We start from the raw sequence: 26951 nt of genomic DNA on the forward strand, positions 1-26951 counted from the left end.
AATACGAGTAGTAGCGGATTTCATGATTGCCTTTGGTATAAATCTGGATATGAAACGTCGTATCATGACCTGGTCCGATACCGAAATACCGGTTAATGTGGGATTCAACAAGAATACCCCTATCAGACGGTTGACTACGAGCAAGCCAGAGTTAATACCACCGCATGCTGAAGCAATATCATGGGTGCCAATGAATGGAGATTGTGAAGTCGGCAAATTGTGAGTTGTTGAACCAGCAGAAATTTGTCACAATTGACGACAATATTAACAGTACTCCTTGTACAAAATTGTGAGCAAATCAGGGTAAAACTCTGGCTTCTGGGACCATATAAGTATATATCGGGCGAAAGACATATAAGGGAACTATATCGAAATCTGAACCGATTTGGTAGATATTTTGCAAGTTTTTCGTAAAATATTCGGATGTACGGAATTTGAAGAAGATCGGTTGATAAACACGGTAATTATGGCCAGATGGGTGATAAATATATATGACAGCTATATATAAACCGAAACCAAAATCAATAGCGATTGTCTTTGTCCCGCAAAAAGAACCTATGCCAAATTTGAAGACGATCGGACTTAAACTGCGACCTGTACATTGCACACAAAAATACATGAACAGACAGACAGACGGACATAGCTAAATCGACTCAGAATTCAATTCTAAGACGATCCGTATATTAAACGATGGGTCTCTGATTTTTCCTTCTTGGCGTTACATACAAATGCACAAACTTATTATACGCTGTACCACCCTAGTGGTGAAGGGTATAAAAATAAGAAAATATGTGAAAAAGTTTAACAACATTCAGAATAACCCCCCCGTTCATGAACGTTAACGTAATCATTAAATCTACTAATACCATACAAATTCCTTCGATAAGCTGTCAGTAAATTATTGTGTATATGAGCATAAATGTAGAGCGCCCCGGAAGGCGGTAATAAGTCCAGTGTAGAACCAACTAAGACCCATTAGATGAAAAAGTTTTAAAAAAACAATCAAGAATTTGTGGTATCTCCTTAACAACTGACTCTCGATGTTGTTGACACTTACATATAAAATTTACGAAAGCTTTAAAATAACGGAAATTAACAGAAATTTTGCCTGCAAAGAAATTTTTGAAAATCAGCAATTTGCAGTGGACATATTTTCAAACCAATGGAAAGACTGGTAAAGCTGTTTGCAAAAAATGTAATCGATCAATGAAGTCATTAAATTTTCATAGTGGCTTACTATCGTGGTTTAATATTTAGAAGATTATATATAAATTGTATAGGAACACAATTAAAAAATCAAATCGGAACTCACAACGTGTTTGCCGTCTCCATTCATTTCAATTGTATTTCAACTTAAAAAAATACACATATGGCTTACCAATTTCAATTTGTGTCACACATACTACTACATATTTTTTGTCAGATATGAACGAACTGTGAAAACAAGAGTTTTTCGCTTAAATTAGCTCTAAAATACCCTATTTTCAATGCCACTCATTCGTTTTGGCACTTTATTCATAGGGCTCCGAGAGCAAGAGCTAAAAATCGGGCTGGTCTCATCCTCCATAACCTAACCTAGAACCATCTTTCACTCTTCAATAAAAATTGCTTTAGGAGCTCTTAGAACCACTCCAATTTTTGTCACCTTGGAAGCCCGTTTTTATGAAATTCTATCGAAAAATCTATTATTAAAATTATATTTCATGCCGAATCACACCTCAGCAAAAGAATTACTTATACACACGAGCCTACTTCCCTACAGAGCCACCTTGGAATTTAAAGAACAATGTCTTTATTAAAGATCATATGTTACCTAAAAACACAACAGCACCTCGCCGCTTTTTGTCAATCATCAACGAGATATCATCCTCATTCAAAGCCAAGGAAATAGAAACTGTGGTTAATGAAAATCTGAAAACAGAATATTTGGCTATTTTGGAGGATACAACACAATTTTTACTGCAGAGGCTACCGCCATTTTTTGCGTTAAACAAATAGAAACATCTAAGAGGTAAATTTATTATTTGTTCTGACTCAAAGTCAACTATTGTAGCCATCCAGAACATAACAAATAAAAGTATAATCATCTCCAAATCTGAGATATACCGGTTAAGTACCATACCAAATTTTAGAATTATGTGGGTATCGGAATCAAGAGCAACTGCTTAGCAGATGAAGGCGCAATATATGCTAATACCGCACCAGTCCTGAAATATACTATTGCTAATAGGAACGGCACTTTACGTTTTATTACAGCTTCACAGAAACTTACAAAGACAACAGAATGGATGAATCACTACTATAGAACTATTAATCCTTTTAAAATGGCAGCTACATTCCCTACATTTCCTTCAAGAGCAACTATCCAAAAATACATCCGATTGAGGTTGGGTCATGTAGAACATTTGGGATACCTGTTTAAAACAGTCCACGAAAAGCCAACATTGTCGAACAAGGTCATGTTATTAAAGAAGTTATGCAGAATGCAATTGAGATCTGGAGAAGATATTGAATCGCATATATCAGAATTGCTAAATGGTCTTGGAGAATCGTTAGCAAATCATTTTCAGGTTGCATTTTTGTTGGGAAGTCTACCAGATGAGTATAATTCAATTATAACTGCCCTGGAAGTTCGACCAGATGCAGATTTGACTTTGCAGCTTGTCAAAGAAAAGTTAGTACAAGAATTCAAACGAAGAAATAAGGCTAATCAAAACATAAATTCATCAAATTTGACTCTGAAATCAAAATCATCGGTAAATTGCGGTGAGACTGGCCGTTTTAAAAAAGATTGTAGAGTTAAAAAGGAAGTCAAGTTCAATGCTAAGAAAACATCGGAGGATTGTAGCTCGAACGAATTTAAAGTTCTGGTAAAGGATGTACTATATGTTCCAGAATTGGAAGGTAATTTAATATCTGTGTCAAAATTATCTCAAAAAGGTGAAATTTTTAAAGGAAATAAAATTTTGGCAAGAGAAAAACTAGTTAATAACTTATATGAGTTACAACAAGATCATATTGCAAATATAGCACACTCTAATATCGTTGAATGTATACATACATTTCATCGTAGATTTGGTCATCGTGATATAAATGCTATAAAGTATGCCAAGGAGAATTTGATTACTAACGTCAACTTGAAATCATACAATTGCACAGACAATTGTGAACTTGTGAAGGTGAAGATGACATTTTGCATACAATTCACGCTGATTTATGCGGTCCCTTGCAATAAGTTACACCGAGTGGGAACAAGTATTTCCTAACAATGATTGATGACTATTCAAGGTATTGTATGGTGTATTTTTTAGCAAAGACGAGACATTTGAAAAAATTAAAGAATTCAATAACTATACTGAAAATTATTTTGGAAAAAGGATTAAAATACTAAGAACCGACAGAGGAGGAGAATTTCGTAGTAGTTCATTTGATCAATACATGAAAAATATAGGTATATTCCACCAATTTACAGCACCGCACACACCCGAGCAAAATGGTGTCACTGAGCGAAAGTACAGAAGTTTAGTTGAAATGACTCGGAGTATGTTAATACATTCAGGACTATATTTAAAGTACTGGTCTGAAGCTATTAATACTGCTAACTACATACAAAATCGCTTACCCTCGAAAGCTGCGAATAAAACTTATGAATTTTATGAAGAATCGAAGTCATATCGAATTTTAAATCCCGAAACCAATAGGATTGTTATGTCAAGTGACACAAAGTTTTTAGAAGAATTTTATTACCAGGACTCGAAAGATGATGTTATTTCATTTATGTTATCAAATTCAGACCAACCAACCATATCAATCATAGACACACCAATCAATCAAGAGAATGAGAGTTATGAAAATGAGGAAATACAAAACGCTGAAAATGGTTACACACAAAAAATTATCACCGAAATTTTTTCAATTAATCACTTAATTGAATTTGAAAACGGATTCAATTAATATGTTAATTGATTCTATGAATTATTTAATCAAATCCGAATAAAAACCAATTAAAAAAGATTGATATTTGTTACATTTCCAATTAAAATATTAATTTTCAATTACAAACGTTATTGAAAAATTTTCCGTTTCCATTGATTGATTCAATTACAAACGTGATTGAATAATTTTGAGCAATGGAAAGAGCGAAAAGAGAACAAGAAAATGGGTATTTATTCAACAATGTATGATGGAGAGATCAGTCTGTGGAAGTAACTCGTAACGAACGGTTGGATTTTTGTTTTTCGCGTAAATTGAAAAACATGATTGGCGACATTCAGTCTGCTGCGTGCGAAATGTGTGCATAAATGCATTGAATGCAACAACAAATCATAGCAAAGGTTTAAATAAATAAAGTGTGCAACAACAAATGGCCACGTGGTAAAGGTTTGAAAAAATATATTACAGAACGCATTTGAAATTACCTGTGTTTGTGGTATTGTAAAAATGGAAAACAATCTACGTTTATTGAAGGTAAGAAACTGTGAAATGTAAATATCGTTTTCCATTGAAGCCAGTTTACATTAATCGTGAAATTGACCAATCAATCCCATCAACTCCATCATTTTATCAAATATATAAGAATAGGTTTGTAATCAAAAGGTGGGTATCGTATTGATCTTTTAAAATTACAAATTTTTTCACTACTAGTTTTTTTAAAACCAAGAGCGGTATGGGTTTGTTGGAAGATTCACCTTGAAGTTGCGAAGTAGCGTTGTCATTAAATTGTATTTTTGTTTTTCCTGGCTTTTTCAGCCAAGTAGATTGAAGTATATCTGATATATAAACTAATGAGCTGAATTATGTAATGGTAAAAGAGTTCTTTCTTTTGGATTTAAAAAATGAAAAATATACGAATATTATAAAAATATGTATTTTCCATTAATATTTTTTTCTATTTCCTGAATTTGCAAAGTATCATCAATATAATATCAAATATTACATTGTTTTGCCATTATTTTTGCCTTTGATTGGTTCAAATTTTAATAGACGATTTCAATGTGTGGAAATTTTGTTACTAAAAATAAATTACCGAGCTCCTTTTTATGCTAAACGACTACAACTTCAAAAGAAGATTATAAATATGCAACCTGGAAATTGGTAGTCTATGCAGATAATGTTTAACAAAATGAACTTTTAATTGAACAAAATTAAATTCGAATTATTCTGTTTACTTTCAGAAAAACTAATTTAGCTTATATGCTGCCGATTTATTGAAAATCTAGGCGCATCTAAATATTAGAAGGAACTTGCTGACATCGTTAATATGATAAGGAAGATAATGATTTATATAGTTTAGTTTTGAACCCTTTAGTTGTTATTGATCATAATTGTATGTCTAAGTTATGTTAGAACAAAACACACAAATAACAAAAACCAAATTCTTTAGTCTATAGCATAATTCAGAAAAATAAAATATTGAAGATTTTTATAAGAAACGCATATTTTCTTTCATTTCAAATAAAACTAAATAAGATATTGGGGGCGCAGCAATATATACATTTGATTGAAATTTATTGCCCATATAAATTAATAATTTAATTGAATCAATCAAATAGTTGATTGATTTTTGTCGCGAAATTAATTACAATTTTAATTAATTCAATTTTTAATTAATTCAATCACACTATTATTAATTGATTCCGTAACAAAATTCAATCAAATTTTTAATTAAAAAGCGTGTTGGTTTTCAATCAAAATGGGTGATTGATACTATCATTTTCGTGATTGAAGACATTTCAATTAAAAAATGATTGAATACTCGATTTTCGTGATTGAAATCAAAATAAAATTTTTGTGTGTGTACACTCAAAAAATTATCACCGAAATTTTTTCAATTAATCACTTAATTGAATTTGGAAACGAATTCAATTAATATGTTAATTGATTCAATTAATTATTTAATCAAATCCAAATAAAACCCAATTTAAAAAATGATTGATATTTGTTACGTTTTCAATTAAAATATTAACTAATTCAATCAATTTGTTAATCAATTCGGAAATAATTTTCAACTACAAAAGTGATTGAAAATTTTTCTGTTTCCAATTACACATGTGTTTGATGCAATCACCTTTGTGATTGAAATTGAATAATTTTGAGCAATGGAAAGAGCGAAAAGAGAACAAGAAAATGGGTATTTATTAAAAAATGTATGATGGAGAGATCAGTTTGTGGAAGTAACTCGTAACGAACAGTTGGGTTTTTGTTTTTTTGCGTAAATTGAAAAATATAATTGGCGACATTCTGTCTGCTGCATTCAAAATGTGTGCATAAATATTTGGAACGCAACAACAAATCATAGTAAAGGGTTGAAATATATGATAGAACGCATTTGAAATTACCTGTGTTTGTGTTTTGTGGTATTGTAAAAATGGAAAACAATCTACGTTTGTTGAAGGTAAGAAATTGTGAAATGTGAATACCGTTTTCCATTGAAGCCTGTTTAAATTAAACGGACTAAAATAATATATTTTTTATTCATTTCTTTTAGTGACCAATTTTATTTCGTGAAATTGACCAATCAATCCCATCAACTCCATCATTTTATCAAATATATAAGAATACGTTTGCAATTTCCATTTAGAGAAAACCAATTTAACGAACGTCAAAATTCTTAACATTGAGTATTCTAAATAACGAACAATTGAACAAAATTTACGTTCGATTTAACGAAAAGGAAATAAAGAAAATAAACAACAAAAAATCAGCAATATTTGACGATTGCGAGAATGGCTTAAGTCCTTAGGAAATGCCCACAAAGTACGGCATTCCCAGGATATTTAGATTCCATTAAAATGTTTGAAAACACATATTCAATGACCGGGTAACTGGTAAAGTTAGGTTAGATAGAGTGGCACAGCTTCGCTATGGGAAATGGAGCCGGTACAGGACTACTCCCTGGTGTGAATAGACCAGTCCCAGTTCTGGCCGAAACGGATTGGACTCATTCCAAACTACATGACCTGGGAGAACTTAGTAGGACTAGACAGGACATCATGAACAAGTCTGGGACAAACCCTTAGGTACCGGTATTATTTTGATTATCCAAATTGCACCAGAAAGAAAAACTTTTGGACTATGTTGGTCCATAGGTAAATGTCTAGATCAAATAAAATTTGAAAATAAAGAGAGTATAGAAATCAATAAAATATATGAAAATTTAAAAACTACGACAAACTCGAGCACTGGTACTAGTCCTGTGATAGGTCCGTTAGTGGCAATATTTCGTAGGATTGCCAGTTGAACAAGTGGTGAATTTTTCTCTTAATAATGAGTGCTACCCGATTCTATATTTAGCTCAATAACAAGGAACCTCTGTCTTATAGCTGAAGAGAAACTATAAAATACACAGGAATGTCAACATCATTAGTGAGAGGGATAAACTACCGCTGAAAAACTTTTTTGGTGCTCGGTCGAAACGGCAATCTAGCGTTGAGAGTACATCTATGCCGACAGGAGCAGCAGAGTAATGGTGTATGTAGGACGTTTAAGGAAGATGTTACTATGAACACTACCTATGCCTGGCCCATCTTGAAACCGGGGACTGGAAACAAATTAGGTAATTCGTCTAAGAAGTTAAGAGCACACAAATTATGACATGGGTGTATATACGACAGCGAATCTTGGATCCTCTTTTCAATCTAACCTAATCTAGATATATCAAGTTCATCAGGATTATTTAAAGTATTATTTTTTAAGTGTCTCTGTGCTTGAATTTTTTCAAATGATTATGAATTTTTACTCATCTGGTAAAAAACTACGATTTTCAATAAAAGTTAATATTTAATATTCCCGTTCGATTTAACGAATTTTTCTAAATAACGAAAGGGCCTGACAATATATAGTTCGTTAAACCGAGCTTCGACTGTATATGATAAATTTGACTCGGGAAATGATTTAGATATCTACATTAGGACAATAACAACATCCGGCATATACAATTGGAACGACGTTGACATTATGTGTCCAAGGATCATTCAAAGTTCGACACAATTGTTACCTAAGTTTGGTGCTAAATAAAATACATTGGCCTTGAAGGATTTATATTAAAAATAAATGGAATTGAATACAACACGTTTTCTTTAATTGTACAGTGTTCTTTTCTATGATTTGAATGTGATGACCATAACTGCTATATATATACTGATTTTTCCCATTTTTTGTAAGTGTTGAAGATTAGTAACTTTACCTCTTACCAATTTCTATAAATATATATAATAAAGTCTAAAAAACTTCTTAAAAAATTAAACACTAAACTCGTCGCTGGTAAATTTAAAGGCGACAAAAAGCGACGATGTTGGCGACAAAAAGCGACACCAGGAATACCGATTTTCTTCGATAGCAGCATATATCGACGAACGGAATACCAATTAGTGGCGACTGACGAAAAGCGACGGCGAGGGCGACTTCAGGAATAAGGGTGATTATAAAAATATGTATTTTCCATTTATATTTTTTTCTATTTCCAGAATCATCAATATAATACCAAATATTACATTGTTTTGCCATTATTTTTGTCTTTGATTGGTTCAAATTTTAATAGACGAATTCAATGTGTGGAAATTTTGGAAAGGAGCTGTTACTAAAATTAAATTACCGAGTTCCCTAATACACCTTTTTATGCTAAACGAGTACAACTGCAAAAGAAGATTATAAATATGCAACCTGGAACTTGATATTCTATGCAGGTTACGTTTAACAAAATTAACTTTTTTTAATTGAACAAAATTAAATTATTATTGAACAAATATAATTATTCTGTTTACTTTCAGAAAAACCAATTTAGCTTACAGGCTGCTGATTTATTGGACATCTAGGCGCATCTAGGAGCAATATTAGAAGGAACATGCTGACATCGTTAATACGATAAGGAAGATAATGATTTATATAGTTTATTTTTTTAACCCTTTAGTTGTTATTGATCATAATTGTATGTCTAAGGCTATGGTCACACTAGGCAAATATTTGACCAAAATGAGTATCAAACATTTTTCTAGAAACATTTTCCATATATCTGTATACAGTTTTTGGAAAATAAACCTGCCATGATGTTATATATTCAATATGAGCTCAAAATGATTGCAGGTTTGGCTGTGGCGACGGATTCTTTTTCGATTTCTGTCAAATATTTGCATAAGCTATGTTAGAATAAAACACACAAATAACTAAAACCAAATTCTTTAGTCTATAGCATAAATCAGAAAAATAAAATATTGAAGATTTTTTATAAGAAACGCATATTTTCTTTTATTGCAAAAAAAACGAACTTTATTTCAACAAAAACTAAATAATAATAAACAGGTTGGCTGATAAGTCCCCGGTCTAACAAAGAAAAACATATTTTTTTTTTGTCAAAATTCGTTTTGATTATTCAACATAGTTCCCTTCAAGAGCGATACAACGATTATAACGATCTTCCAATTTTTTGATACCATTTTGGTAGTACTCCTTCGGTTATGCCTCAAAATAGGCCTCAGTTTCGGCGATCACCTCTTCATTGCAGCCAAATTTTTTCCCTGCGAGCATCCTTTTGAGGTCTGAGAAGAAGAAAAAGTCGCTGGGGGCCAGATCTGGAGAATACGGTGGGTGGGGAAGCAATTCGAAGCCCAATTCATGAATTTTTGCCATCGTTCTCAATGATTTGTGGCACGGTGCGTTGTCTTGGTGGAGCAACATTTTTTTCTTCTTCATATGGGGCCGTTTTGCCGCGATTTCGACCTTCAAACGCTCCAATAACGCCATATAATAGTCACTGTTGATGGTTTTTCCCTTCTCAAGATAATCGATAAAAATTATCCCATGCGCATCCCCAAAAAACAGAGGCCATTACTTTGCCAGCGGACTTTGGAGTCTTTCCACGTTTCGGAGACGGTTCACCGGTCGCTGTCCACTCAGCCGACTGCCGATTGGACTCAGGAGTGTAGTGATGGAGCCATGTTTCATCCATTGTCACATATCGACGGAAAAACACCCGGTATTACGAGTTAACAGCTGCAAACACCGCTCAGAATCATTAACACGTTGTTGTTTTTGGTCAAATGTGAGCTCGCGAGGCACCCATTTTGCACAGAGCTTCCGCATATACAAATATTGATGAATAATATGACCAACACGTTCCTTTGATATCGTTAAGGCCTCTGCTATCTTGATCAACTTCATTTTACGGTCATTCAAAATCATTTTGTGGATTTTTTTGATGTTTTCGTCGGTAATCACGTCTTTCGGGCGTCCACTGTGTTCACCGACCTCCGTGCTCATTTCACCACGCTTGAATTTTGCATACCAATCAATTATTGTTGATTTCCCTGGGGCAGAGTCCGGAAACTCATTATCAAGCCAAGCTTTTGCTTCCACCGTATTTGACGACACGAAATTCCTTTTATTCCATTTTTTTCACAATAACAAAAGTTGCTTCACAAAAGACGCTCTATCTCACAAACTAATTGACTTACAGACGTCAAATTTTGACACGAATCATTTGAAGGTTGGTACTATATAAAAATAATATGCATTTAATACTAGCGACGCCATCTATGTGTCAGATCGGGGACTTATCAGCCAACCTGTTATATACATTTTTCGATTGAAATTTATTGCCCATACAATTAATAATTTAATTTAATCAATCAAATAGTTGATTGATTTTTGTGGCAAAATTAATTAAAATTTTAATTGATTCAGTTAAAAGTGTGATTGAATTTTATGTCAAAAATAAATCGCATTTATTTGATTCAATCACACAATTAATTGATTCCGTGACAGAATTCAATTAAATTTTTAATTGAAAATCGTGTTGGTTTCAATCAAAATGGGTGATTGATACTATCATTTTCGTGATTGAAGACATTTCAATTAAAAAAATGATTGAATCCGCGATTTTCGTGATTGAAATCAAAAAAAATTTTTTTGTGTAGTTAACAGAAAATTTATCGCACCCGAATTCTTGTAATGTGGAACCAAAATTAAGACAATCTTCGAAGACTACCAAAGGGAAATTGCCCTTACAGCAATATCTTGGAATTCAAGTGGAGAAAATTGACACAAGTATTCCATACATCAACAACTTTATATAGAGAACAATACAATACCAGATATAACTGTGGCAACCTCCATTCTAAGTAGTAGTTTCTTGTCCAACTAAATCGGATTGGAATGAAGTAAAACGTTTGTTGAGATACTTAAATGGTTCAAAGAATTTTAAGCTCTGTCTAAGCTGTAGCAACTTTAAAATGGTTGGATATGCTGATGCGGATTTTGCTGGAGAAATTAGTGGAAGAAAATCGATAAGTGGCTATGTTTTTCAACTGGGTGGAGCAACTATATCCTATGCTTCTCGTAAACAGAATAGTGTAACATTATCTTTTACAGAAGCTGAATTTGTTTCATTAGCGTACGCGGCCCAAGAACTAATTTGGCTAAGAATGCTTTTTCAAGATATTAAAATTAATGTTATGGACATTTCTATTAGAGAAGATAATCAAAGCTGCCTTAAACTATTAGACGCAGAGAAAATTAATCCACGTACAGAGCACATTGACGTTAAATATTTTGTGCCAGAACTTAAGCAAACCAATGAAATAAACTTCGAATATTGTCCAACCGTCGAACGGAACGGACGTGTTTTTTTAATAGCGGATAAAATCATCGTAATAAGTACCTACTACGAATTTCAAGTGTGGTGGGATATTAGGCCACCATGCAGAGAAATTCAAAGACATCCACTGGGTTGCTAACTTCAGGGCCCAGTGGACGAGTATCGACTGGAGTTATAGATTTGGGCAATGACCAAGAGTTAGGCCCAATTAGTCGACCTGTAGACGGGTCGACAGGTGGCGACAATTTGACAAGTCGGACCTTTTCCAAGGTAACGGCATCAAAAGGAGGTAATCCCTCACGAAAGAGATTCAAAGAACGCAGAAATGCTTTGTTTATCCTAAAGAAATTAGGATCAGTCGACCCAAGCACGTTGTCGGCTAAACAAAGCGATTCCTTAAAATGGGCTCAAGGAATTCTTGAGGCTGGAAAAAGGGAACGATCACCGGATGAGCTGCCATCCTCCAAAAGGGATCAACGATCGTTTGCCTCAGTTGCTAAAGACAGCCTTGTGATGGCTATCATAAATAAAGGAGCATTGGACGGTATGGTTCCAAAGCAAAAATGGGGGGAAATTGAGAATGCTTTGTCTGGCGTCTACTCACAGGTGCTGGAAAAGTTTCCCGGCCCAGATCCTCGACACCAAGAGGCTGGTTGGTATCAAGGACGATTTAAGCTAGTCGCATTTGAGGACCAGAGGTCTATAGAATGTTTTAAAGCTGCTCTGATACTAATTGGTGAAGTTTGGGAAGGAGCTGCTCTAGAGTTAGTCGAGAAGAAAGACATACCGGCTAGACCAAGAGCACATGCGTGGATACCTGCAAACCCTCCTGACCCTGAATCTATTTTAAATAGACTGAAACAATGCAATCCAGATCTTCCAACAGCTGATTGGAAGGTTGGCCGTTTGGATGAAGTGGATGGGCCAAGACGGCATGCAGTGTTTATATTGAACACTCAGTCTTTGCCACATCTAGCAAAGTCCCAGGGCCGTGTATGTTATGGCTTTCATTATATCCAAATGAAGGTGTATAAAAACGATCAGCTAAAGGATTCAGAAATGGACAAGCCTCTGTCTGAATCAGAAGTAAGCTTATCCTCTTGCGAAGTCGAGGGGGATACCAAGACATTTGAAGACATGGATAGATACCGTATGCGTGAGGAGGCTTCTACTGCCTCAGAACTCACCAAAGTTGAACCTATGGATATTGCGAGAGTCACCGATATCTCTGAAGAGGACATTCTTGATGACTCGATTGAAGCGGCTGATGTGACGGTTGTTGAAAATCTCGATGGTCCTACGGATCCTCCAGATAAATCTTCATCATTGTAAGGCTGCATGTGCTGCCTTAAAAGTTCTCCTGATGAAAGGGGACATAGATATAGTTCTTATTCAAGAACCATATGTTTATAAAAACAAAATATGTGAATTAAGTACTCCGGGGTTCAAACTATTGCAGTATAGTGGTAATGATGTAAATCGAGCCTGTATAATTGCTAAAAACGAGCTCAACTTGTTTCTGCTTGCTTCAATGTGCAATACAGACACTGTCGTTGCCAGTTTAGAAATAGCCAAATGCAAATATTGGGTATCTTCGGTCTACATGGGACATGACAGGGAGATGCCTCCATATGCCATTAAGACCTTAGTGGAGGAGTCACGGAAAACAAAGACGAAACTCATTATGGGATGCGATGCGAATGCACATCATAGTATATGGGGAAGTAGTGATACTAATGCAAGGGGAGAGTCGCTAATAGAGTTTATTTTGCGTACTAATCTGGTAGTTTGCAACAAGGGAGATGTCCCAACCTTTGTCACTAAAAACAGGCAAGAGGTTTTGGACATCACCTTGGCTTCGCAAGAACTGAATGAAATGATATCTGAGTGGCATGTTTTAAGTCAACACAGCTTCTCAGATCATCGCTACATCAGTTTCAAATTTGATGTTCATACCACCAAGACCATATTTCCGCCAAATGCAAGGAAAGCTGACTGGAATAGGTATAGGGAATCGTTCAATATGATGATACCGGAAATACCAGAGACAAATATGAGAAATGTGCAAGATATCGAATACGCAGTGGAGCGGATTACTAAGGCCTTCAACATCTCACTGAAAGCTGCATGCCCTAGAGGAAAGCCAAGGGGGAAACATCGACCACCATGGTGGTCTACGGAATTAAGTAATATGAGGAAATCCTGCAGGAAGCTCTTTAACAAGGCAAAGTCCACCAGAGCTTCTGAGGACTGGGACGCATACAAGAAGATTCTGAGAGGATACAAGCGAGAACTGAGAAAGACTCAGCATAACTCTTGGAATGCTTACTGCAGCAGTATTGAGAATACGTCCGAGGCTTCCAGACTACGGAAGGTTCTAGCATCCACCAACTCCGCTCCAGGTTTCATTAAAACATCGGAGGGCAATTGGACAACGTCCAGTGAGGAGACGCTGGAGGTACTATTGGACACACATTTTCCTGGAAATCAGACGGTTGAACCATGTACTGGCGGTGCCACAGTTGCTCAGCGGTCGTTTCCTGTCGAGGAAATTGTATCGGAAACTAGAATAAGATGGGCGATAAATAGCTTTGGACCATTCAAATCCCCTGGACCTGATGGAATTACTCCGGCGGAGTTACAAGCTGTAACTGACAAAATTATCCCCTGGTTGTCGGTGATATATAAAGGATGTATCAACTTATCATATATCCCAGGAAAGTGGAGGGAAACAAAAGTCGTCTTCATACCTAAAGCGGGAAAAGCCTCTCACTCGAGGGCGAAGGATTTCCGACCAATCAGCTTATCCTCATTCCTACTTAAGACTCTGGAGAGGATGATAGATATTTATCTTAGAACTAGCATCGATTCAAGTTTGTTCTCGAAACGACAGCATGCATACTCGAAGGGCAGGTCTACTGAGACCGCACTACATGAACTAGTCAGCTTTATTGAAAGCTCACTATCTGTCAAAGAATACACAATCGTGGCGTTTCTAGACATCGAAGGGGCGTTCAATAATGTCCATCCGAGCTCGATATTAAATGGACTGACAACTCTGAATGTTGATCCATGTATACTCAGGCTGTTAGACGAACTGCTAATGAAGAGACGTATTTCAGCCACACTAGGACAAGCAAACATACAAAAGTATGTGAACAGAGGCACTCCCCAAGGAGGAGTTCTATCACCTCTTCTTTGGAATGTTGCTATAAATAGCCTTCTGGTTACTCTAGAAAAAGAAAGGATAAAAGTGGTGGCATACGCAGATGATGTAGCTCTGGCAGTCAGGGGAAAATTCCCATCCACAATCAGAGATATTATTCAGAGGGCCCTCCGGATGACTGAAAAATGGGCGAAAGACAACGGTCTTGGGGTAAATCCCGCAAAGACAGAATTAGTCATGTACTGCAAAGATCGCAAAACTCCCACGGTTAGGCCTATTTCCTTAGGGGGTATTGAAATTCCCTTTGGTGATTGTGCAAAATACCTTGGCGTTATTTTGGACAGGAAGCTGAACTTTAAGCTTAATATTGAAGAAAGGGCGAGGAAGGCAACTGTAGCTTTGTACTCGTGCAAAAAGGCAATAGGAAAAAAGTGGGGACTAAAACCAAAAATTGTGCATTGGCTATACACGGCAGTGGTTAGACCTATAATGCTATATGGTGTTGTAGTCTGGTGGCCGGCACTTCAGAAACCGACTGGTTTAGATAAAGTTCAGCGTATGGCGTGTTTGTGTATTTCAGGCGCATTCAGCAAGACAGGAACAAATTCCCTTAATGTCATGCTGCATCTATTGCCTTTAGACATTTTGGCCAAACAGTCAGCTGCAACAACGGCTGTGCGGTTGCGCGAACTATCGCTGTGGTCGGAAAAAGGTTACGGTCACAGTTCTGTCCTCAAAACAATGTCAGATGTGCCTAACGTAGTGGATTACACTTTGGCGAGTCCACTTTTCGACAAAAAGTTTGAGACTCTAATCCCCAACAGTGAGGCGTGGTGCACACAGACCCCGGGGAATAAAGAATATATAGATTTCTACACTGATGGCTCCAAATTGGATGGACAAGTGGGTTTCGGAGTATATTCTAATGATTTGGAACTTCAAATAGCGAAAAGATTACCTAATCACTGTAGTGTTTTTCAGGCTGAAATATTAGCAATAAGAGAGGTGGCGAATTGGCTGAGAAGTAATGTTCCAAAAAATGTGGGCATTAATATATACTCAGACAGTCAACCTGCAATAAAATCCTTGGACTCTGTGTTCCTCAACTCGGAAACGGCCATCGATTGCCGCAAATCTCTCAATGAGATGGCTGAGCAGTACAATATTCACCTAATATGGGTGCCTGGCCATAGGAACATACCGGGGAACTGCGAAGCCGATGAGTTGGCAAGGCTAGGGACTACCTTACATATTCCAGGGGAACTAGAATTTGTTGGTATGCCCCTAGCTACCTGCAAGCTCATGCTGCGTGAGAAGGCTGTTATGATGGCAAATGTTCGATGGGAGAATTGCAAGGGTTGTAACGACACCAAGCAAATATGGCCCCATTTCAACTTAAACCGCACACTAGATATGCTAATGTTCTCGAGACGTCAGATATCACTCCTGATATCTGCTATAACGGGTCGCTGCCTGATAGGAGATTTTGCAAAAACTATTGGCGCGAAGTATAATGACTATTGTATGAGCTGTCATGATGCGGAGGAAAAAGAATCAATTAAACACCTCTTGTGTGAGTGTCCTGCATTTTGTGTAAAGCGCAAGCAACTTTTAGGAGCATATAGCTTCAGATTACTGGCGGATCTGGAAAACGTTAACTTAAGCAGTCTGCTAATGTTTTTGGAACAATCTGGTTGGTTCAACAAAGAAAAATAATCAAGAAGGTTCAGCGGTTAAAACTAGAAGTGCCCATATGTAATAGGTACTTTTAGTTAATGTGGTATCACAATGGACTGAATAGTCTAAGTGAGCCTGAATCTTAATCGGGCTGCCACTTTAACCTAACCTAACCTAACGGATGAAATGCTAGAGGATATGTTTACAAAGCCTCTGCAACGCATAAAACTAAGCAAATTCAAAAAGATGATTGGACTTATTTGATTTCTATATTATAAATTGAATTTGTAATACCTGTTTAAAAAAGCTCTCTAAAAACATAAATTGAATTTGTAATACCTGTTTAAAAAAAGCACTCTATAACATAGAAATATTATTATAATAGTAGCTTTGAAATCTGATTTTTTTCTAACGTATATATATAGACATTTTTTCAATTGAAATATTCCGATTTCACTTTTATATAAATTAAATAAATTTTTCTCACATTTTGCTTTAATAAGTTCACTGTCGCTTTTTATTAATCCGAAAGGATAAGGTTTACTATCGAATAGGTCATACCTTCCTAACTCATCGCCATCTCTTCAACCAGTCTGTAGCAGAGAAATATACACTGTATGAACAGACACTATGAATATCCAGCATATTGTCTTCCATTGTAAAATTATCAGAGAAGCACAAATTAAGCTCTTTGGAAAAATTTGCTTTACAGAATTACTATGCAGAAAAACATTGAAGCATTTAATATCTACCATCTCATTTAGTTTACCCTTAACTTTAATTTTATCCATTTAGGGCGAAAACTTTTGTTGTTAGTACTTATCTCATTTAATGTCATAATTTATTATGGCTTTATATTCTTTAATAAATAACTCAACCTCAGTAATACAATACGATTGTTTTAACAATAGTGGCCGAAGTCCTTGCGCACGTGTTAAAAATATGATCGAAAAACATTTAATTACCTCTTTTAGCTTTTCCTTCCCTTTTTGCTTTTAACAAGGCCATTGCATTGCTTCGTCGATCGTCGGTTCGGTTCATTTCTACGTTTTTCTTCCTTTCTTTCGAGCGTTCTTTATGATCAAAGTATTCACCACTACTTATTTCGTCATTTGCGGATTTGGTTGAAGCTTCTGCTTCCATATTGGTAGACGGCAATACTTCCGAATTTTCAACTGGTTCTACTACCAACTTGTTCAATGACGAGTCATCCTTTATAACTAATTCCCTTTGAACTGGCACCATTTTTTTCTTTTTTCGACTTTTTTCCTTGCTTCTGTTTACTTTAGAATCGCCTTTTGTTATAGCTTTTTCGCTTCTTCTTGCCAGTTTCAACTTTCGCTCTATTTCCCAACGAGTGCGCATTATGTCTCGTTGTTCAATTCGTTTAAATATTTCAGTTTCGCGCTCTTTTTCCGAAAGGCAGGATAGACGTTTTCGGTCTTCTTCGTCACCCATCAAGTTTTCATCGTATCCATCATCAAATTCCGAATCAGAACTGCTTTCTGTTGACGATGAATCTGTTGAGGCGCTATTAGATGTTTCGAATCCTTTCTCCTTCTGCCCTTCGTCGTCGGTGTCACGTTCTTTCTGATCCATAGACTTTTCTGCCTTCATCTCTTTTGAATCTTCTCTTTCTTCATCAGGGTATACTTTTGAAGAACTCGTCCGTCTCTTCTGGATTGGCTGCTTATTAGATTCGTCTTCTGATTCAGAAGAACCAGATAATGGACAAAACTTTTGTGCATTACTTAACCTTCTTTTTCTCTTTTTTCCAAGTGATAAAAGATCCTGCGAATAGATCAGATTTATTTCCATTAAAAATAAAATAAAAAAAAAATGTTTAGGTTTTGTCTTATTCTATTAAAAACGTTAAACGTAGTAGTGGAGCTTCATACTAGAGATGTGCTTTTGACAAGAAACTGTCGTCGTTTACTTAATTATTACTATTCTATATTCTATTCTAGGATTTCGAAGAAAATGTCATGTTTTGGAACTCGAATTTTGTAAAACTTACAATAAAATACAAGCAATGATCCAAAAAATAAATTCAATAATTTTTCTTTCTTTAATAAAGGTATAGTTTGATTAAAACTGCAGAAAATAAAAAATGGCTTTAACGATTATCGGTTGCGTACTTCTTCCAACAACAATTGGAAAAGGCTCCTAACTCGTCAGTTGTAGGAGCTATTGGTTGGATTATAATTATATATTAACAAATATAAACAAGTAATTTATAATATAATATATAATGGTCCCTTATCGAATACTAGAAAAAGAAATGTACAAACTTCTAGAGAATTGAATAGATATACATATGACTCTAAACACCATTTCAAACAGTCTACACAATTTTAATCTCCTCCAAATTATTTTAGTTTAAATAAATGGCAGATTGTCTGGTTTTCTACGGAAATCGCGTACCTCGTGAACAGTTTGAGGTCTCTCACTTACTATTACGAAAACCAAATTTTCTTTAGACCATTTTAAGTTCCCAGATCAAGACTGTTGCTACTTACAGACTCAATATTTGATTCGGAATCGCTTTCGCTTGAATCAAAATCAATTAAGGGATTTTTTCTCCTTTTTCCCATGATTTTTTTACTTTCTTCCATCAATTTGCAATCACTAAATTATTTAAGATTCACAGCGTTATATTCGATAAATTTTGCCAATTACAATATAATCGAATTTCATTTCACGATTACACTGTATCGATTTTTATCGATTCAAGGAAGCACCAAGATCTGTTCGCGTACTTTTCCAGTAACAAAAACTGCAAGCCCAATAAACACAGGATGAGCGTTTTTCAAATGCAACAACTTTTCAATTTGAGGGTAAATATAATTTTCAACATAAATTCAACTTGACTTGAAATAGCTCATCTTCAATACATCTTCAAATTGTTTGCGAATTACTTCCAATTTGCCAAAATGTTCATGAAATCTTTGAAAAGGTGTTGAAGATAATATGAGAAAACTTTGACAAAACACTACCCTAAAATGCAACGAAAAAACCATGTGGTTTTCAATACTTTCCAATAAACACAAACGTTTGAAAAATGCTAAATTTCAACAATTTTTCAAACATTTTTTCAAAGGATTAGGGTAATATTCAAGTTGAGAAATTGTTGAGAAAATCGCGTTCTCAACAAAAAACAGACATTACCCTCAACAGTGAAATTCAACACATTAGCAATAATATCTCAAGTGTTATCCTCAAATTGAAATGCATCGCTACTCAATAATTTGTCAAACAATTTTCGATGCGAGTCAAATTCAAAATTAACATCGTTGCAAATACTTTTCAACCTAAATTTGTATGAATGATATCCACACTTCAAATTGAAAGTCAAAGCCAAATTTCTATGAATTTTGTATAATTTATTCATTTTCATCAAAATAAAATATATAATAATGCACTACACTACTTAATACACTACAATACCAATTGATAAATAATAATCTTATTAAACATATCAACAAATAAGAACAAAATAAAAAACAACCAACAAAACTTTAAATATCTTAAACACTTTTGCATTGATAATTCGTTTTCCTTCCTTTTGGTGTCATAAAACAGCATTAAAATTTATTAACATGCGGGTAATTTGAAATTAGGAACGTACTGACCGCGTGTTAGAATTGATTTCCAGCAGAAGGAATTCACAAAATATCCATTTTAAACTGATAATAGCATATGAATTAAACTGACGATGTGCTGCACATTTTCATCCAGAAGTTTTTTGATTTCAACAATTTGTTGTTTTTAACAATTTTAATTGGTTGCACTTGTAATGTTTCTGGAAACTTTTTATTGTCGATAAGTCACTCATTTTTCATTGGTCAGCTTCTTAATGTTTGCAAGAATGTAGCATCCAAAGATTTTAGTTTTCTGCAAAGAGATTTAAATTTAGTGACTTCTCTAAAGTGTTGATTTAATTTTTCATATTGACGTACCAATTATTATAAACTATTTGAAACAGTTCCAGTTAATTGTCCACCATTTTTTCACCGGTCAGCTTTTTAATGTTTTCAAGAACGTAGAATCCATAATTTTAGTTTTCTGCAAAGAGATATACATTTAGTGACTTCCATAAAGTTTTATTTCATTTTTTATTTTCACTTACCTATTTTTATAAACTATTTGGTTATTTGTCTAAAATATTCCATTTTTTTGTTTCTTCCAATTGACCACGAACTTCGTTGCACAAATAAGTATTGAAAACCACATGGTTTTTTCGTTGCATTTTAGGGTAGTGTTTCGTCAAAGTTTTCTCATATTATCTTCAACACCTTTTCAAAGATTTCGTCAACATTTTGGCAAATGGGAAGTAATTCGCAAACAATTTGAAGATGTATTGAAGATGAGCTCTTTCAAGTCAAGTTGAATTTATGTTGAAAATTATATTTACCCTCAAACTGAAAAGTTGTTGCATTTGAAAAACGCTCATCCTGTGTTTATTGGGTTATTTGTGCAACGAAGTTCGTGGTCAATTGCAAGAAAATAAAAAATTGAAAATTTTAGACAAATAACCAAATAGTTTATAAAAATAGGTAAGTGAAAATAAAAAATGAAATAAAACTTTAAGGAAGTCACTACCCTGCCAGCATTTCAAAGTTCCATTTCATCCTCATCGCTACCGCAGACTCGTAAGTGACACTGCAACAATCGCCAACTGTGATAGTATTTTGCCATCACTATTCGCATGAAAGTATTTTGCCATCACTGTTGTTACAAGAGCCATTTTATATTTTGTGAAACAACGAACACAACTAGCTTCTTACAAGTTATTTCAATAAAAACGATAATGAAGTGCTGAAAACATAGTTATTTCGCTTAAAATTGTGAAAGGTGTATTGGTCAACAATTTTTGACTTTCCAAATGGAATCCCTGCCAGCATTTCAAAGTTCCATTTCATCCTCATCGCTACCACAGACTCGTAAATGTCACCACAACCATCGCAAACTGTGATGGGGGAAGCATATCAAAAAGTACAAAATGTACATGAAAGTATTTTGCCATCACTACTGTTAGAAGAGCCATTTTATTTTTTGTGAAACGCCAAGCGCAACCAGCTTGTTATATTTTATTTAAATAAAAACGAAAATAAAGTTCTGAAAACATAGATATTACGCTTAAAATTGTGAAAGGTATATGGTGAACAATTTTTGACTTTCCAAATGGAATAAAGTGATAGTTTTTCAAATATTTTTCCAGACACGCTGCCTCCATTGGGAATAAAAGTACTGGCTGATAGACGCTACAACATTTAACTTACAACTTGTAACTCAACATCAATCTCTTATTAATGCATAAAAATGTGTTAAATGTGATGTGATAGTCGTATAAATGTTATATTTATGAGAATTTATAAATGTTTCATAAAATTAATAAACATCTAAACAATCGTGTTTTACTTGACCACAATGATTCTTTTACAACTATCTTAAAATGCACTTGGTCTGATTGTTTGAAGGGGCTCTTATTGGCGTCCTTCTAAATGTATCCAGAAGGGCTCCTAATAATTGCACTCATCCGATACTTTTTTGTAGTAACTTGGCGTGGTACAACTTCTCAATAGTGACGGCGCTTTTCCGAGGAGTTTTGGATATCGTATACGACTGTTTTCGACGTAGTGGGGATTCTCAGAAGCGCCCCCAAATTCAAAAAATGTTGGCAGGGATAAAGTGATAGTTTTTCAAATATTTTTCCAGACACGCTGCCTCCATTGGGAATAAAAGCACTGGCTGATAGACAACATGTAACTTGTAACTCAACATCAATCTTTTATTAATGCATAAAAATATTGTAAATGTCCCTGCCAGCATTTCAAAGTTCCATTTCATCTTCATCGCTACCACAGACTCGTAAATGTCACTACAACCATCCTACTGTGATGGGGGGCAGCATTTCATAAAGTACAAAATGTACTTCATACATGTATTTTGCCATCACTACTTTTACAAAAGCCATTTTATTTTTTGTGAAACGCCAAGCGCAACCAGCTTGTTATATTTTATTTAAATAAAAACGAAAATAAAGTTCTGAAAACATAGATTTTACGCTTAAAATTGTGAAAGGTATATTGGTGAACAATTTTTGATTTTCCAAATGGAATAAAGTGATTGTTTTTCAAATATTTTACAGACACGCTGCCTCCATCGAATAAAAACACTGGCTGATAGACGCTGCAACATGTAACTCGCTACTTGTAACTCTACATCATAATTAATGCAAAAAATTATGTTAAATGTGATGTGATAGTGGTATAAATGTTATATTTTTAAGAATTTGTAAATAATTAATCAAATTATTAAATATCTAAACAAACGTGTTTTACTCGACCACAATGATTCTTTTACCACTATCTTAAAATGTGCTTTTTCTGATTGTTTGGAGGGTCTCTTATTGGCGTCGTTCTAAATTGATCTATAAAGGCACCTAATAATTGCACTCATGCGAAACCTTTTTGTAGTAACTTGGCGTGGTACAACTTCTCAATAGTGACGGCGCTTTTCCGAGGAGTTTTGGATATCGTATACGACTGTTTTCGACGTAGTGGGGATTCTCAGAAGTGCCCCCAAATTCAAAAAATGTTGGCAGGGTAAATGTATATCTCTTTGCAGAAAACTAAAATTATGGATTCTACGTTCTTGAAAACATTAAAAAGCTGACCGATGAAAAAATGGTGGACAATTAACTGGAACTGCTTCAAATAGTTTATAATAATTGGTACGTCAATATGAAAAATTAAATCAACACGTTAGATATGTCACTAAATTTAAATCTCTTTGCAGAAAACTAAAATCTTTGGATGCCACATTCTTTCAAACAGTAAGAAGCTGACCAACGACAAATGAGTGGCTTATCGACAAGAAAAAGTTTCCAGAAACATAACAAGTGCAACAAATTAAAATTGTTAAAAACAATAAATTGTTGAAATCAACAACTTCTGGATGAAAATGTGCATCACATCGTCAGTTTAATTCATATGCTATTATCAGTTTAAAGTGGATATTTTGTGAATTCCTTCTGCTGGAAATCAATTTTAACACGCGGTCCAGTACGTTCCTAATTTCAAATTGCCCGCATGTTAATAAATTTTAATGCTGTTTTATGACACCAAAAGGAAGGAAATCGAATTATCAATGCAACAGTGTTTACTAATAATGTTTAAGATATTTAAAGTTTTGTTGTTTTTGTTTTTTTTTTTGTTCTTATTTGTTGATATGTTTAATAAGATTATTATTTATCAATTGGTATTGTAGTGTATTAAGTAGCGTAGTGTATTATTATATATTTTGTTTTGATGAAAATGAATAAATTATACAAAATTCATAGAATTTTGGCTTTGACTTTCAATTTGAAGTGGGGATATCATTCATATATATATTCATATATTTAGGTTGAAAAGTATGTGCAACGATGTTAATTTTGAATTTGACTCGCATCGAAAATTGTTTGACAAATTATTGAGTAGCGATGCATTTCAATTTGAGGATAACACTTGAGATATTAGGGCTGTTTTCTTTTTGCACTGATAACCAGTGCTAAAATAAAACGCAAAAAAAAAATTTCAGTTCAAATTTCGATTTTGATTGGCAACACTTGGTCCCCAGCTGTCAAAATGAAATTTTTTGTTTACAAATAAAAAAAGAGGATAGAGACCGCCAATATATAGCAACAAGTGAATTTTAATAATATTAAATATAGATACATAAACAAAAAATTAATAAACCAAAGTTTGTGGTGGTATAATTGTTTTTGCCCTAAATCAACTTGTCGGTAGTGAAATGGATTTGGAAAATGGATGGATTTAAATAGTTCTGTAAACAAGTGGAACAATTCCAAAAGCTATTGAGAGCTTTACAAAATGGAATTCCACCTATATCTGCCTTACCCCCAGAGCCTGAGCCACTACAAACAAAGCCGATTACAAGTGTTGCGGACACGGATAAAGGTGAGTATTAAGTTCGAGTTTAGCCGCTAAAATCGCTAAAGTGAAAACTAAATCAGTAAGAAAAATGCATGAAATTACACGTATTTGTTGCAAATTTTATTATAACTTGATGGGGAAAAGCCCAAAGCAAATTTTCACAAAGTTTTTATTCCTTAAAATGGATTATTAAAGAAAAGTAATTGTGAAAAAATGACGTTTTTAGCGGCTAAACTCGAACTTAATACCCACCTTAAAATGGAAATTGTGTCCAAGAATTGTGCAGAACTAAAGCAGACACTGGCAAACAATTGCAAGTCCAAGAAGAAACAAAAGGAAAAGTCTATATCTAACTTGCAATTGTCCTGTATTGCAAGGCTGTCAATGAAATACTAGCGCATGCCGCGGAAGTTCCTTCTCCCAATGACATAATTTTAACAGAAGAGTCTGTTGAACCCAGGGTTGTGGAGTCGAGTCAATTTTGCTCGACTCCGATTCCAGCATTTTCCATCAGCTCGACTCCGACTCCGGGCAATATAACTAAATCTCATTTTAATTTGTAGTTCTATTGTGGGGGTATCATAAATGGATCGATATAAAGTATCGTATTTATTTATGTGTAGAAAAATGGTCTTAATTTCACACTTGTTGCCAATTGAACTCTATATTTCAAATTTAGGGCAATGTCTGTCCTATATTTACAAATATATTTACAATTTTTGATGGCTATTTCGGAACAACGCATTTATGATTCATCAGTCGATAGATATGTATTAGAGGTATAGGAAAATTTGAGTCATTTTTACAAGTTTTCGGCTTAGGTAGTGAGCATCAGTAAGAAAAAAATTGAGAAAATTTGTTATAGAAATAAAATGTGTAAAAAGTGAAAAATTGCTATAGAAATACAATTTTGAAAAAAAAAAAATTGTAGAAATAAAATGTTGTTGTTTTTTATTGCAGCTTAAAACCATACATTGACTAAACTACAAGTGTAGCTTAACCAACAGAGGTTAAGCTACACTTGTAGTTTAGTCAATGTATGGTTTTAAGCTGCAATAAAAAACAACAACAAAGCTTAAAGAACAAAACCAACAATAACAAAACAAAAGAAATAAAATTTTGATAAAAAAAATATCAATAGAAATACAAATTTGAAAAAAAAAATTGTGTATTGAACAAAATTTTGCAAAATTTTCCATAGAAGTGATATTTTGCAAAAATTTCCTATAGAATAAAATTTGGAAAATTTTTCAATAGAAGTAAAATTTTGCAAAATTATCTAAAGACACAAAATTTTGAATAAATTTTTTTATAAAAAAAGAATTTTGACATAATTTTCTATAGAAATAACATTTTAAAAACATGTTTGTGTAGTAAGTAAAATTTTGCAAAATTTTCTATATAATCAAAATTTTGAATAAATTTTTTATAGAAATAAAATTTTGACAAAATTTTCTATAGAAATAAAATTTTGACACAATAAAATTTTGAATACAAATTTTTTATAGAAATAAAATTTTGACAAAATTACAATAGAAATAAAATTTTGAAAAAGTGTAGTAAATATAATTGTGCAAAATTTTCTGTAGAAATAAAATTTTGCAAAATATTACATAGAAACAAAATATTGACTAAATTTTCTATAGAAATAAAATTTTTACAGAAATAAAATTTTGACTAAATTTTCTATAGAAATAAAATGTTTACAAAATTTTCTGCAGAAATAAAATTTTGACTAAATTTTCTATAGAAATAAAATGTTGACTGAATTTTCCATAGGAAAAAATATTTCTATAGTAATAAAATTTTGACAAAATTTTCTATAATAACAACTTTGAAAAAAGTTTCTGTCAATATTTCAAATAAATTTATATGGGCATTAAAATGGATCGATTCGGCCCATCTGCTAACATTCTAGGAAACATAAGATGATCTCCGTAATTGGAAGTTGATTTTCATTTACAGTCGTGCCGTACATTGCTCGAATGAATAACGCAATGGAAACTAATTTTCGTACAAACGTGTTTACTTACAAATATATGAAGTGTTTAAAAAAAATTAGTTTAGCCGGAGTCGGAGTCGAGCAAAATTTTTGATACTCCGGCTCCAGCAAAATCTTCAGACTCCGCCTCCACAGCACTTCTTGAACCAGTGCCAGTTTCTAATTAGATATACAATACCAAATTTTATTATATGTATCTCTTCCTTGCACTTGCTGCTCTCCTCTTTACACATTTAAATTGTTCCTATCATATGGACTTATAATTACTGATACTGATATTGTTCCAAGTTAGCCCTTTGGCCTTGGTACATTGACGTAATTCATAAAATATAAATAAAAATGTTGCTACATTTAGTTCATTAAAGAATAATCATAAATCCATACGATATTATATCAAGCTCTTCAATTGTTCTAAGGGCTTTAATTCACCACCACATATTTCTCTTTCTCATTTATATCATATTAAACGAAAACAATATCTATTTCGTATTTGTTTATTTTTTTTTTATTAAAACGATAAATTATAAATGACTTTCGTCTTACTTGTTAAAGAAGATTGTAAAAGCTTTTAATTAC

At 33.9% G+C, this 26951-nt stretch overlaps 1 protein-coding gene and 2 long non-coding RNA genes across 3 annotated transcripts in view; 1 reads left to right on the forward strand and 2 right to left on the reverse strand.

Moving 5' to 3' along the window:
* Positions 1–19110, reverse strand: part of Rtf1 (RNA polymerase-associated protein Rtf1) — a 55374-nt gene extending 36264 nt beyond the window's left edge. The window contains exons 1-2 of the mRNA XM_075311954.1: positions 18953–19110; positions 17399–18224 (exon numbers count right to left, since the gene is read on the reverse strand). Of these exons, the coding sequence (XP_075168069.1) occupies positions 17399–18224; positions 18953–19048 (922 nt within the window). The 5' untranslated portion in view covers positions 19049–19110. The remainder of the gene's footprint in view (positions 1–17398; positions 18225–18952) is intronic.
* Positions 19111–19986: 876 nt separating this feature from the next.
* LOC142241177 (uncharacterized) lies at positions 19987–20618 on the reverse strand. The gene is made up of 3 exons (XR_012723514.1): positions 20563–20618; positions 20393–20498; positions 19987–20327 (listed from the first exon to the last, which is right to left on the reverse strand). It is a non-coding gene; the product is annotated as an uncharacterized LOC142241177 (long non-coding RNA).
* Positions 20619–22258: 1640 nt separating this feature from the next.
* LOC142241924 (uncharacterized) lies at positions 22259–22633 on the forward strand. The gene is made up of 2 exons (XR_012723873.1): positions 22259–22517; positions 22585–22633. It is a non-coding gene; the product is annotated as an uncharacterized LOC142241924 (long non-coding RNA).
* Positions 22634–26951: the final 4318 nt, after the last annotated feature.

Source organism: Haematobia irritans, chromosome 5 (assembly GCF_050003625.1).
Source record: "Haematobia irritans isolate KBUSLIRL chromosome 5, ASM5000362v1, whole genome shotgun sequence".
Taxonomy (NCBI): domain Eukaryota; kingdom Metazoa; phylum Arthropoda; class Insecta; order Diptera; family Muscidae; genus Haematobia; species Haematobia irritans.